This window comes from Ambystoma mexicanum, chromosome 7p (assembly GCF_040938575.1).
Source record: "Ambystoma mexicanum isolate Mex_15411 chromosome 7p, UKY_AmexF1_1, whole genome shotgun sequence".
Taxonomy (NCBI): domain Eukaryota; kingdom Metazoa; phylum Chordata; class Amphibia; order Caudata; family Ambystomatidae; genus Ambystoma; species Ambystoma mexicanum.
The window spans coordinates 494,127,438-494,142,420 of record NC_090939.1 but is presented as its reverse complement, the minus strand read 5'-3'; the positions used below and the strand labels follow the sequence as shown (position 1 = coordinate 494,142,420).

At 41.8% G+C, this 14,983-nt stretch overlaps 1 protein-coding gene across 10 annotated transcripts in view; it reads right to left on the bottom strand.

The window, feature by feature from the left end:
* Window positions 1-8,487: 8,487 nt before the first annotated feature.
* Window positions 8,488-14,983, bottom strand: part of CASK (calcium/calmodulin dependent serine protein kinase) — a 2,777,982-nt gene continuing 2,771,486 nt past the window's right edge. For 9 of the 10 annotated variants that reach the window (XM_069636508.1, XM_069636509.1, XM_069636512.1 and 6 more), the window contains one exon: window positions 8,765-9,076. In XM_069636508.1, the coding sequence (XP_069492609.1) occupies window positions 8,900-9,076 (177 nt within the window). In that variant the 3' untranslated portion in view covers window positions 8,765-8,899. Of the gene's footprint in view, window positions 9,077-14,983 lie in introns of all 10 variants that reach the window. The other variant, XM_069636511.1, reaches the window with a different exon arrangement.

The window sequence follows — 14,983 nt, the reverse complement described above, 5'->3', positions numbered from 1 at the left end:
TTTTTGCTTTAATAATAAGATCTACAGACAGAAAAAAGGCACTGCGATGGGGTCAAAATTCGCCCCGTCGTATGCAAATCTATTTATGGGCTACTTTGAACTGAAATATGCGTGGAAGCACAAAGCCTTTACTGACTCCAAAAACATCATCTTTTGGGGTTGATTTATTGATGACATCTTCATGATTTGGGAAGGAGATCGTATGTACTTTGATGAATATGTGGAGTACCTAAATGAAAATAAAAATTTACAACAAATTTCAGCAAAGATAGAATTCAGTTCTTTGATCTAGAAATCTACGTGGAAGAGGACAAAATTCATACTAATCTATATGTCAAACCAACTGCAGGTAACAGCTTGTTACATGCCCAAAGTAATCATCCGAAACACATCACATCGAACATTCCTTATGGAGAAATATTAAGGATCAAGAGAAATTGCAGTACAAAACAGGCCTTTGAATCAAATACAGAGAAAATGACCGTCAAGTTTTTACAAAGAGGATACAAAGTTAAAAAACAGAATCAATCAAAAAAGCTGAAAAAATTTCAAGAGAAATTTCAAGAGAGAACCTATTGCAAGATAAACCAAGAAGAGGCAAGCAACCATCTAAAACGAAATTTATTACAACCTATGGATCTGATGCTTCAATCTTAAGAAAAACCCTAAAAAAACATTGGAATATGTTAAAATTGGATGAAACTCTACTTAAGCATATAGATGAAAATCCAGGTATATGTTACAGAAAAGCCCCAACTTTAAGAAAGATATTAAGTCCCAGCCATCTTAAATCTACAGCAAAACCAGACATTAGAAGCATGCTCCATCAGAAACCGATATATGGCTCATTCAAATGTGGAAACTGCAAACTATGTCCATAAATGGATAACGGAAAAAAAGTGATTTTGTTACTGAATGGAAAAGAATACAAGATGAAACATTTTATAAATTGCAACAGTAAATTTGTGGTTTATGCAATTGAGTGCATCTGCACTAAAAAATATATAGGAAGGACAATAAGAAGCCTGAAAATAAGAATATTTGAACATTTGCGAGCCATAAGGAACCAGGATCTAAAGTATCCAATGGCATTGCACTGTCTTATGGAACACAAGGGACTCAATGTGGATCATTTAAAAATCTATGGCTTGGACAAAATTGAAGATCTGCCACGAGGAGGGAATAAAGAAAGAATCCTAACACAAAGAGAATCCAGATGGATTTGTACTATGGACACTTGTGAGACTGGATTAAACTCTGAAAATTAATTTTGTAACTGGCTTTGGGAAACTTAAATTTGGTTGCTACATGAAACTGTTTGTTATCCTCAAGCATTGAACACTTTTCTTTAACTCACAAAAAAAGAGTTTCTCTTTTTGACTAATTAGATATATTCTTTCGTGCTTGCAATAATAACCATAAGATTAATAGAATGTTGTTAAACCTGAATGTAGATCATAGAGAGCTCACCTATTTCGAGCGGCACTAATTAATGCCGTCAACTTATTTAAATGACACAATGCCAACTTCAAATCTAAAAGCAATAGCGACACTCAAAATGGCCACCGCGGCGGACGTAATCACGTCATTGCGCACGCGGGAACGCGGACGTGATGACGTCACATGCGAAAAGAGTATTTAAATGCGCAAAGGGATACTGTTAAACGCGTCAGGAAATAAGCGTGAGAGTGACAAGCGGATCATTCTATTAAGGTAAGCTGAGGAAACTTTGATTCCCCCAAAGCTATTTTGAGCAAATGATTTGCTTACTTAGGATGTTACCTAACTAGGTTCTACTTTGAAAAGCCCAATTCAAAATAATTGTTCTTTTTTGCTAAAATTGGGTACAGCACCCAAGGGAAACTTAAAGTCAGAGGATTTAAATGTGGCACAACAAGCTCAAAAGATAACATTATTGGTGAGTGCCATTTTGACAGACATTTTTTTGACATGACTAATTCTTGAAAAATGTGTTAGAACGTGTGAGCAATGCGTTTTCTGTTTAAATAATTCTTTTGTTGAATCAAATACAAAGTTATGAATGGTTTTATTATTTTTTTTCTTTGTTATAATAGCAGTCGAATCTCTCCTGATGATCCCCTGTAAAAACAAGGGTGAAACACGTGTAGAGAGTGTTAATAAGAGGTTGTGAGTGAAAAAAAGAAAAAAAGTTACATTTGGAATAAAAACACTCAACTTTTGAAAAAGTAATCTGGTGTGAAGGAAATTTATTTGGCACTTACAATAACATAAAAGTACAATGGGAAATCGCAAGTGGAAATGTATTTATTTTGAGAAATGATCTGCTGATGGGGGTAGGATCAGAAACTTTGGATCACGTGGCCCTGCTCTACGTTATTGGGCAATGTCTTTGTCCACATGGATATGGAGGATGGCTTTCCCGAAACTAGTTTAAAAACTTCCACCAGAGCACCACTAAAAATGTAGAACTTCAAGCCAATGTCTTTACCACCTTCGTAATCACCTTTTGAAAAGAAGCTTGAGGATTGCCAGGTGCCGGAACGATATCATATCCAGCTTCGGAAATGTGTCCAAACCACTGCCCCGTGCAACTTGTACTCCAAGGAAGCACTGGCAATAATAGCACTGAGAAGAGTAGAACCAGCGCAGGGGCTTCAACGCTCGAGAGTGGAGCTATACATTGACGCATCAGAGTCCACTGAAGGAGCCAAAACGAAGCCAGAAGGTATGCAGTTGCTGTCCACTGAGGCAACTGTGCTGGCTTCCCCAAGCGCTTTGGGGAATGAGGGAGCCTTCAGAGCCATTTGTGCCTTGGCAAAGATGTGCAACATATATTGTTTTAATTGTTCACATTCCTACGAAGTGGAGAACTTGGTGGGGGAACAGAACCTAAGTAGGTGATGAGTCCTAAGAGGTGTCACTAGAGCAGGAGTGATGCCCCTTCTTGCAAGGATGCCTAGAAGATTTCCTGGGGGAGAAGGACCTCATCCTATGCAGATTATCCTTACTGATCAGCTCCTCTAACTTATTCCTCAACAGCAGTTTTTTTTGGCCTTCCAGAGTGGGGACTTCAAAGGGGTCTTCTACCTGCTCTGTCTGTGGTTGTAAGTTTAGCGGTACGTTCCTTACAGGCCCTTAGGGTATATAGACTTCGAGATACAGCAATCCTCTGGCTGTAGGGGCAACCTCTCTGGGGATCCAACACAGACATTTGCCTTTCCGGAGTCTGAGCAGGGCTTGAAGCCCAAGGACCTCAACACCAGACAAGACGCAGTCAACAAAACAGTGGAGTTAAGTGTGGTTCAAGAAGCGTAGTGAGTGCATGGAAAATAATAACTGCGATTATACAGCATGTCGGCTCCACATAATGGAGTCCAGCTATGTCCGGTGTAAGAGAACATATGAGCATCTGTGAAAACATTTCAGAAGACAGCTAGCGCTGGAAAAAGAATATTGGAGCTGTGGAATCTGAGGGAGCAAGTAATGCATCGAAAAGATGGTTTGACAAAATGAGAACATAACCTTGCAGATGAAAAGCAGAATCTAATCATGCTGATTTACTAATGTGATACACACAAATAGTACAAGACAGGAAATTAATGCATGTCTTGCAATCTTAATTTTACATCTATGCATTGTGCAAACCCTATGAAAAGTTTAAGACAGCAGCAAGAAAAATCGGGACCCTACATTTGGGGTAAAATTATAAATTAGGCTTAGTGGGTCGATGAGCGTACCATGACATGGGGAGCAAGTCCGAAAAGAATAATTTACCAATTCAACCAGCCAACATTGGAATCACCTACTAGACTAAACCACCTCCCGCTGATCTCGCAGATACATTCAATAGCCTAGTGTGCAAAAGCAACAGAGCTGAATATCCTCATCTAGAAAAAACCTGCAGAATATTACCTCAACCACTCACTTGGAACAGGAGCCATGCCACAAGCTTTCAAAATCAGCGTACTTCAAGACACTCCTTAAGGATCCATCGGGAAACATGGAAGACCTAACCAACTACCGACCAATCTCAAACATCCCATAGCAAGCAAAGCTTGTAGAAAACAATCAGATACTAGATCAGGCAGATGTAGGCTTTAGACGCATGAGAGGAAAGGAAACTGCATTACTATCTATATGGGATGATCTAAAGACCAACGCAGACTCCAAACCTCAACTCAGCACTAATACTACTCGATCTGTCAGCAACCTTTGACACAGGCAACCACGGAAAACTCATCAAAAGACTTGAAGGTATCGGAAGCAGCAACACAGCTCTCCTCTGGCTAAAATCCTTCTCGAAAGAAAGAATGGAACAACATGGATAGCACCATTCAAGTCAGAACCTCAATATCACCACTACTCTTCAACATCTACATGACCCCCCTGGTTAAACTCATCAAAAACATGGCCTCACCTGCTGCAACTACAAAGGTGACACTCAAATCATCGAAAAAAACAATGACAGAGCAGAACACCCAACACGCACCAAAAGCCTTAAACTCAACGGGACAAAACAGAAATCATGATTGCACCCAATGACCTGTTGAATAACCACCACATACCCTGGCCCACTGAACTGGGAAACCAACCAGAACCATCCAAAGTGGTAAAAGATCTAAGAATCCTACTAGACAATGAACTCACACTAGAGCCACAAATCAACGCTGTAGTTAAGAAATGCTTCTTCCACTTAGAGTCAAGAGGATACTCTCCTTCACATTCTCACACAGAACACTCGCTGTCATCTCTCATATCAAGAATTGACTACATCAACATCATTTATCCTGGAATGCCAGAATGCCTTATGAGAAAACCTCAATGAATACTGAACGCTACAGCAAGACTACTCCTCGGTCTCACTAAGAGAGACCACATCACATCAGCACTGAGAACACTACGTTTGTTACCAGTCAAAAACGAATGGTCTTCAAATCACTCTGCATTACACACAGAGCAATCCATGGCCAAGGAGCAGAATTCATACAGGAAATAATCTGCATCTACAAACCAAAACCAACACTGAGGTCCAGTAACGATATTCAACGTTGTACCGAAACAATATACAAAACACAAATTCGGAGGATCAGCATTCTCCTGCTTAGCGGTTGGACTCTGGAACTCACTTCCAAAGGAAATATGAATTACAGAAGATCACCTAAAATTCAGAAAACTGTTAAAAACATGGCTCTTTAACTCACCAAGCTAAAGAGGGAACTCCAGCAAAAGAAAAACCACCAAATGCAACACAATAAGAAACTACGAAACCAGATCACTTAAAGAAAACAAATAAATAAATAAGAATCGAACCCCAAGCTCAATAAAATAAGATTAACCCTAACCGATCAATGCACAGAAAAAGACCCAGACGACCCTCAACTAACCCTACTAAAAATGCTTTAGTACTTTGCATACCTACCACCCAACACTGAAGAAACAAGACACATATAGTTGACACAAAAAACACTACAAACTACAAGCACTCTACCAACTCTCCACAACACCCAAGACCCACATAAAACACCTGCATACGACCACCCACCAAACACCACACAAATGTTGATCAACTAAAAACATACCAGCACAGAGTGACCGGTTTTTCCAAACTGTAGATGTCAACAGCAGATCAGAGCTCTCTCGCGCTGTTCCCTCTCAATCCCAACCCCCTTCATGGGCGCCTGAAGACCATGAAAATGGCAGCGGTGCACGGTATAAATCACAATAATGTAATGTTATGAAAGGCTGGTCAGTAAGACCAAGAGGAGATGGTTTAGTGGTCCTTCAACATCTGAAAAAAAGAACTGAAAAAGTGAGGCATGGTCAGCATTTACAGCATGATCCACAGACTGACTTAGGATACGAAGATGAGGAAGACAAATGTGACATATTTGACTCATTTACTCTTCTACTGCTACACCCACTAACATTTTTAAAGATGATCATTCACAAAGACAGTTTTATGGAAGATAACTGCTCAAAGTGGTAATTAGGCAGATGTGAGATTGTTGGTTTATTAGATCTTGTACACACTGTAACTTCCCACTGAATGGAACGCAGCACACATAAAATGACTGGTTCAAATTGTTTTATGGTGAATTTAAAATTGCTCTGGAGGTATGCACCGGATTTGATCACACAAGTCCATTTCCTAAGTTTCCAACACCATTAAAAAAAACTATAAAAGAGTGTTGGACTATGGCAAAATTACTTTTCTTCAGTAATTATGTTTAAAGAAGGTTTTGTGCAGTACACAGAAAACAAGTATCACATTTTAACAATACAATTCTGTATTTCACCTCTTGATACACTGGTAGCTTATATTTTTTACAGGTGCATTTTTGGTCTGTTGATTATTTTACAACATTTCATTGCATTTCAGTCTGGTGCATGAACAGTTAACAGTTTTAATTCTTTAACATGTATTAATTCATTTGGGATTTACTGTACACGTGTCTACAGTATATATTTCACAACAATACCCCTTCCCAAAAGGATAACTTTAGCCTTTTCTTATGGGAATTCCATTCTTCATATGGCAAGTAATCCTTCCATTCGATTTCTGCTCACATTGACAATGCTCATACATTGAATTGGGGAAGACATATCAAGAAGGTGCATATTAAAAAAAAAAAAGACTGCCATTTACAAATTTAAATAGAATTGCGTTTTATGTTCCTTCATAGTTTGTGTGTGATAGACATTTGCTGCAGCAGTGCTATACATCCTAAGGATCTGATGCATATTATTTACAGTTGGATATTATTAAATTTACAACATTCCTTTCACCATCAAGACCATACTTAAAGACTTCTTATGAAAAGGCAACAGCGTACAGATAAAACAAGTACATTGCTAAAATTCTACAAAAATCAACCCTGTAATCATCTTGCAATTTTGATGCTCCTATGCCAAAGTTAAAAGGACACAGTCAACCAAACCTCTGCCCAAAAACAAAATGCTACCCAATATGATACCATGGTAGATGGCGCAAGGTACTAGGTAGCCTAACAAACATGGTTCAGCAATTTCTTTGTTGCAACAACAAAAGACCTGGTGCCATTTAGGGACCATAACACAAAACACATGTTTTGTTCTTGGCTCTTCCTGCTCTTTCAAAATATAAAGCAATGTGGGGTGTCATGGAGTGTGCCAGAGGCTGTAAAAAAAAAAGAAAAAAAAGAAAATTACTGATACCTATACCAGTGTGGAACTCGTAGTTGGTGTGATATCACAATACATGGCGCTAGGTATAAAATATTAACAAGCAGACTAAGTAGGTTTTACGATACATAAAAAACCTACCAAATGATTTTGTGCTTCTCTTTGTAACTTGGAGGACAGCTAGGCTGACCATGTCCCTTTAAATGGATATAACGCCATTGCACAGCACACAGTAACTGAGCCACTCTAGCACCAGATATTCCTCGTTCTCACCTCTGAAGTAGAATTTCAGAGTTGAGGGCCGAGGGGCGGCCTTGACCTCAGATAACATTCTGGGAGGCCATTTAAATGTTCATATAAAATGAAAGGGCTGAATTTGCTCTGGGGGCACTGAGGCGGTTTGTAAAATTGCCTGAGCATTCTTCTTGTATTATTAGAACCCTTTAGGGTGGCTAAGGATTCAAACACAATCTACTTTAACTTCTGATCATTTAAAGCTTACTCACAAGAACAGAGTGTACTGATTCCCATTGCAGCTACCTGATCAAATCCATGAAGAAATGAAGGACCCAAAGTCATGTGATTGTTGAACACACAGAAGGAAGTATACTTTTTAAAAAAAGTGGTCAAACTGTGTGGATTACCATTTTGGTGAGGGATTTACAGGGCTGCTTGAAAATGAATCTGATGTAATTCATTTACAGATGTGCCCAAAACCTGGACTGCACAGTATTATTTCTTAAGACTGTGCACATTTGTTTTAGAAACCAATACATACATATTAAAAAAAAGATAATTTCTCTCTTTAAAAGTAATTAAATCATTAATACTCTCTGAAGACACGGATCTGACATAGCGAAATCAATCGCACTCACTGTCCCTTGCAATAAAATAAATTGAGACAAAATTACAAACACATTTCACTACATGATCATTAATAAGAAATATCAGTTTTTATAAAGTTGCCCAAAATGCAAGGGATCTGCATAGGTTTACAACTTAGTTATCATTTTGTTTAACTCCCTTTGGGATACGTGTTCCCATGAACGGAATGTACGTTGCTGCAGTAGATTACATGTTGTTCAACACAGATACACCAACAGCATGAACTCTTGTGACTGTTCACATGCATTAAGACCTGATCTGAAATCTCTAAAATGTCCTTCAAAGAGACAGTATCAAAAAATCTTGGACATTACACAAATATATAAAAGGAAATAAGACTGTAAAAAAAAAGACAGGCACTATAAACTGATGAATTTGATCCTTTTTTGAATAACTAAACACAGTTTTAATAAATAAAGTAATCTTTCAATCCATGAAATAAGACTTAAAAAAACAATGTAGTGTTCCACCCCCGATAAAAGTAACAATCATTTCTTTATTATTAAAATAGATTATAGAAAGCAGCATTTCCATTGTGCAGTTTTTTGGGGCCTTTGAAATAAAAAGCTATGGTTTCCAAAAATATAACATTCCAAAGGATTGAAGGAAACATTTAAAGATACACTTTTATACAATTTGGGAGAACTGATTTAGGAAAAAAAGATACTGTCTCTTTAAATTAGTGTTTAAAAATTGTTCCCCCCATCTATTTGGACATGACAATATTTATAAATTTAGGTCACACTTCATCTATGTAGTCTCTACGGGCCGAGACCTGGTGATACAAGGTCAACAACAAAGTATTTTTCCAAGTCCTCTACTAGGTTGTTTCCAGTCTTGATAAAATTCTTCATTGTCATGGGAGGACAGCCTAGTACACCCAGGACACAGGAACCCATTGTGAGGCTGTACACACTAGCTCAATCGCATCCTCCAAATGTCGTATTGTTTCATCTATTTCATTGTTGATAATTGTTAGATCAAAATAGTGTGCATATGTTCTTTGAAGGATTTCAGATTCCTTTTGCAGACGCTGAAGAGATTCATCCTACAGAACAGCATGAAACAAGGAAAGAATAAACATTCTGATATATAAGAAAGGATAATCAATTGTGAATTACTAGCATTAAAATATGGTCCTAGGAAAGATCTATTACAAATCATACTGAAACAGCACAAAACATAGCAGGACATAATGCACTGAATACATGAACAACAACTTGCCTCCTACATGTTTCTTTTACACAGAAAAAAAGATAATTTCTAACAAAATTAAATAACATTCATGTTTGAAGATAAGAGTGTGGGTCAGTTTTAGGAATAGCTACCATATGCACACTTGACAGATTGCATTGACAGGGACATTCAAGTACTGCATTTAGAGCCACCTGCTGCAAAGAACCCGTTTTACAAATGATGTAGTAACGTACTACTTCTCTATTGAACAAGTTAACCCAAGAAAACCACCAAGCAGAAATCAGACTTTGGATGGCACAATAATAGATATATAATGCCTCTTCCCATCCAAATACTTTCATACAATATGAGCTGGGTCCCTTTTTGATAAAGGCACTTTTTTTTTTTTTTAAATGTTTATTTTTGGAACAAAGCAGAGTGGTAACCATACATATTTGAATCAATACATGTAAAAACTCATTATGGAATCGCCTCACATTTTCCCTCTGTCCCCCCTCCCCCACAGTTGTTTATCCCGGGTAGGTGTCGAAGGTCACAATTCATTCCACCAGCGCCTAAGAAGTAAGTCCGTCCTCGAGGATACTCCTGACCAGTTGCGGTTTGTAGGTCAGGGCCGGGAATTCCTGGTCATAGTCAATTATTGGTCCCCAGATGTTTTGGAAGCGATGGAGCAGGCCCGCTTTGGCTGCAGTTACCCTCTCCGCTATCAACACGTCCCATATTTTTACCCACCAAAGGGCATAAGCGGGCCCTCAACGGATTTCCATGTGTGGGCGACCACTATTCTACCCGCTAAGAGACACTGAGATAGTAACTTGGCTTTGGTTCCTGATCGTGGGTAGATTCCTGGGACACGAGACCCCAGGAGAATAAGTTCAGGTTCCAGAGGAATTGTCGTTTGGGTGATCTCTGTGATGACAGTTAAACATTGTTTCCACAAATTCTGGACCTTAGGGCAGGTCCACCACATATGATATAAGGATCCCACTTGGCCACAGCGTCTCCAGCAGGTCGGGTCGAGAGTCTGGCTCATGTGATGGATTCTCAAGGGGGGATAATACCAGCGTAGCAGGATCTTGTAAGAGCATTCTCTGTTAGTGATACATGCCGATGCGGAGTGGGTGCGAGTCCAGATGTCCACCTAAGTTTGGTCCTCTATTGAGTGTCCTAGGTCTGCTTCCGATTGTGCCATAGATCTAGTTCTTGAGGCTAGGAAATCCGTTTGGAAGCGTTTGTACAGGATTGATATTTTGCCCCGGGTTGGGTTATCTTTGAGGGTTATTTCCAGGGCTGTGGGGGCACGGGTCGCTGCTTGGCGGGTTTGCGGGTGAGAGCACCAGTGACGCAGCTGAATATAAGTGAATCTGTCCTTCTCTTGGACCCGGAAGGTTCCTTTGCATTGTTCGAAAGTGCGGGGTAGTCCTCCCTCAAAGAGCAATCCTAGGGCTTCTAGGCCCCACACAATCAAATTTTTTAAGTTTTGGGGGCGTGCTCCAGGTGAGAAAGCCGAGTTCAGGAATATTGGAGATGAGCGGCTCAGTCCTTTCGGGATCCCTTTCTGTTTCAGGGAAGGCACTTGCTTTTAACTAACATTCCCAAGCCTAACACTAATGATCGAGAACTGGAGAACTATGCCCTTCCACCTACAAGACTCTTTCTAATCACCCATTTTTCATCCATCGAATATATTCTGATTTGCCAGCTGAGAACAGCCAAGCAGTTGCTGGTGGTTTGAACCAAAGAAGGAGTGAGAGGAGCATCAAAAACACTGCCATTCAATGAGTGCCCTGTGTGATGAATCCAGCAGAGTCCTAACAGAATCCCAGCCTAAAGTCTCCTCCCAGGTGGGCAGGGGAAGGCAACCGCTACTTGATGATAACCCTGGGTGTGGTATTAGCCGGGTGGATCACCTGGGAGAGGAAGGCCACGTAGGGAATAGGATGACTCAGTTATGAGAGACGCTGTATTCATCTCCTTTGGAGGGTGAGATTTCCATAATACTGGAATACCAAATGCTTGTCGTCAGATGAAGGTGTTCCTTCCCAAAATTAACCAAATTGTTAGTCGTGAAAACCTTTATGGTCAATATGGGAATGATATGGTTTAAGTTACTTACCTGTAACGATTGTTCTCCAGCATGGGTCTGGCATGGATTCACATGCTCATGAATATTCCCTGTCATGAGGCTGGGAATCCTCGGTAAAAGAAAAAACAGTTTCACTTTAGCTTTTAAACTGTATTTCTCCTCTATAACCAATCACTGTCCTCTGGGTCATACTGCCCCTATCCAATGACAGTCCACTCCCTAAGCTCCACCCCTGCTGGCCATCTTCAGATTTGGTAAGCACATAAAGGGGCAGTATGAACCAAGAAGAGCCACAGAGGGGAAGGAAGGCGGGTTCACATTTGAATCCATGCCAGAATCATGCTGGAGAACAATAGTTATAGGTTAGTAACTTAAACCTTGTCCAGCATGGGGTCTCGCATGGATTCACATGCTCATAAATAACAATTATACAGCATATATATACACAACCACGGGAGGTGGCAAGACTCAACAGAAGCAATAAACACTAACACCTAGAACAAACTCACCTCAAATGAACAGGTTGTGTAGCACCGCTTGGCTCACTCTCGACTCCTCCCTGGAATCCCTGTTGATGCAGAAGAAACTCGTGAAGGTGTGCATGGACCTCTGTGTAGCAGCCCTGCAAATTTCGAGCAGGGGCACACCAGAGAGAAACACCATTGTTGCTGCGATGGCTCTGGTGGAGTGGGCTCTTGGCTGGCCCGGCAGGGGCCTGAATGATGTAGCCGGAGAGCTAGCTGGAGATGGAAGCCTTTGACAAGGCCTTTCTGTGATTCACAGGACCAAAACTGACGCACAGCTGAGAAGTCTTCCGAAAGATCTTCATGCGTGCCACGTAAAACCTCAAGGCACGAGTAACGTCCAGTGAATGCAAGGCCCTCTACCCTGGTGAATATGGATTCGGGAAGAAGACAGGCAACACCAAAGGCTCGCTGAGGTGGAACTCTGATGCCACCTTCAGCAAAAAGCTAGGGTGTGTACACAGTACCACCCTTCAAGCTTGGAAGGACAAGTACGGCTGCTTGCCCAACCGGGCCTGGATCTCCCCGACCCACCAGGCCGAGGTGATCGCCACAAGGAAGGACATCTACCATGATAGAAACTTGAGTGGGACCTGATGCATCAGCTCAAAGGGCGCCCCAAAACCACATTGAGCTCCCAAGCCGGGGCAGTAGCTTTTACTGGCGGAAAAGTCCTGAAGGGACCTTTGAAGAACTCCTTGACAGTGTACGACCGCAGAGAAGGCCTAGCCGGTGCCCTGGTGTAACAGGATATGGCGGTCAGGCATGAGCCAGTTCAGCGTTGGCCAAGGAAAGCAGGTATGGTAGCAGTTGCGGGGCTGTGACACAGAGGGATAATCTTTTGAGCACGGCACCATACAGGGAAACTCTTCTGCTTATGGCCGAGAGCATGTCAACGTTGAAGAGACCCTGGCTTTGGCCAGTATGTTCTTACACTCCGTAGGTAAAGAATTATGTCCAAACTCTACAGCTTCAGGAGCCAGGCCCTGAGGTTCAGGGACGTTGGGTTGTGGTGCAACATTGCTCCTCAGTCTCAGGAGAGTGTTAGGGAGAATTCTCTGTAAAGGCTAATTTCCCAACCCTAGTGAGTCCCCCAGCAGCTTTGCTGGATTTTTGGGGTTTATTTTTCTCTCCTGCTAAGAGTGAGACTCTTTTCCTCCCACTCTTAGACATGGTTTGAGGCGTTCCTTTGACTTTGTATGTGTTCTATGGGCTATGGGGTCCTTTTCCCCATAGGGTTTCATGTGTTTTTGATATGTGGGTTACACAGCACCCTCCGTGCCGTAACCCCGGGGTGTCGTAGCGACCCCCAAACATAGACTCCATATCCTGGAACTGACTACTGTCTTCCAGGGCATGTAAAGTCACCATTGGCTTTACTAGTCTCAAATTGTGAACAGAACCAGTACAAACCATCATATTGTGGACGTACTGGTCGGGGCAATTCAATTGCCCCGGGGTCTGTTGTTCGAGGGGACACTGTCCAGCCCCCCCCCCCGACTTTTGGCTGGTGGCAGTGGATACTACTTTTTATATTCGACCGCGAATATATTCCTATGGGATTTTCCTATTGTTCGAGGCTACCACTTTTTAATATAGCCTCGAACATACCGCCGGTTTATTAAATTAATATAAATTCACTGGTTGGTATTTTTTGCCGAAACTTGGTTCCAAAACGGCGGTTGTGTTCTCTTCTGTGATTCCAACCCAAGTCGAACCCTTTGTTCCACTTTTTGGCAGGCTTCTCCACAGAAGCCTCCAAAAGTGGTACCACTCTGTCTGGGTAACACAGGGGGTGTGCGAGGGGGTTTAGCCACCCTGGACTGAGTTGCTTCGGCAACTCAAGTCGCACTCTTGTGTGATTGGCCCAAGTGGTGAGCCGCCCGGCTCACCACTTAGCATGTTTGAGTGACAGCTAGGCTGAATGAATGGGGGTTTTCTGCATAAAAGCAGGGCTTTGGGGACTGGAACTTGAGAAGTCGCCACAGGACCTAAAGAATCCGAGGAGGGAGAAGCCGAGCCGACCTGCAACGACGACACCACCGGTGGAGCCCTGCTGAACCGTCTCACCACTTTTCCCGACGACAGAGGAGATCTCCAGCCCGGAGAGTCTTCTTCCTTTGACTGGTGTGGATAACCAGTTTGCCCGTCTTTTCGCCTTCCTGGACCATCTCGTGGCCGCCTTGCCCGTGCCAAGCACCCCAGCAACCGGAATACCACGGTTTACCACTACCTCAAAGAAAAGGGTAGTACCTTGTAACCGGGAAACTCAGCGGCTGGTTTCTTCCCTGGCAGCGCAACGACCTCCAGCTTTCCTCCACGTCGAGACCTCCTCTTCCTCTGGATGAAACACAGACTTGCATCCGCTGCCAGGAACAATTGCCCCCGATGGAGCGTTCTTCCCATTTTCAGGTACTGTGTCCCGCCTGGCTTCCCTTGCGACAGATCGTTCGGGATGACAGTAAATCCTCGACTTTCTAACCTGGGTTAGCCTGGGACTTGTTAACTAACTTTTCCTGACTTGATCTCAATCTTTTGTGAACTATCTGCCAAGACTCTTTGGGCATAACCCCACTGTGTGACCCTGGACACATTTTGCTTGCTCTCTCTAAGAGTAGGCCTGGCATTTGAACTTCCTTGCTCTCCAGTAGACTTTGCCTAACCTGCCTCATGGTGGTTCTTTGAAAAGTATTGAAATTTGTGTGCTTTCATAACTCTGCCTTTGTCCCTCCCTTTTTAATAACTTATTAGAGTGCCATCTTATGTTAAGCGCTCACCCCTGTCTGAAAATAAGTGGTGTTTCTCATTAAGACTTGTCTAATAAGTAATCAGGGTTGTATATATATAATAGTGACTGTGTGTTGAATTTACTTACCTCTCTTTGTGCTAGTGTAATTTACAAGTGTGTCTTTAAATAAATAATTATATACTTTTACACCAAAGCTCTGGTCAGTGTTTGCTTGTGCTACTGTATCTCTGTACCTATTGTGTATACTCTATATACTGCCTAACTCATCTTGAGAGGGGTCTAACTGCTCAGCCACAGCTACCAGGTAAATCAGGGTGGTACAGACTGCTACCAATTGGGTTTACTGCCAACCACCTGTAGTCCTAAATCTTTTGCAGTGGTCCCTAAGGGAACTGCACA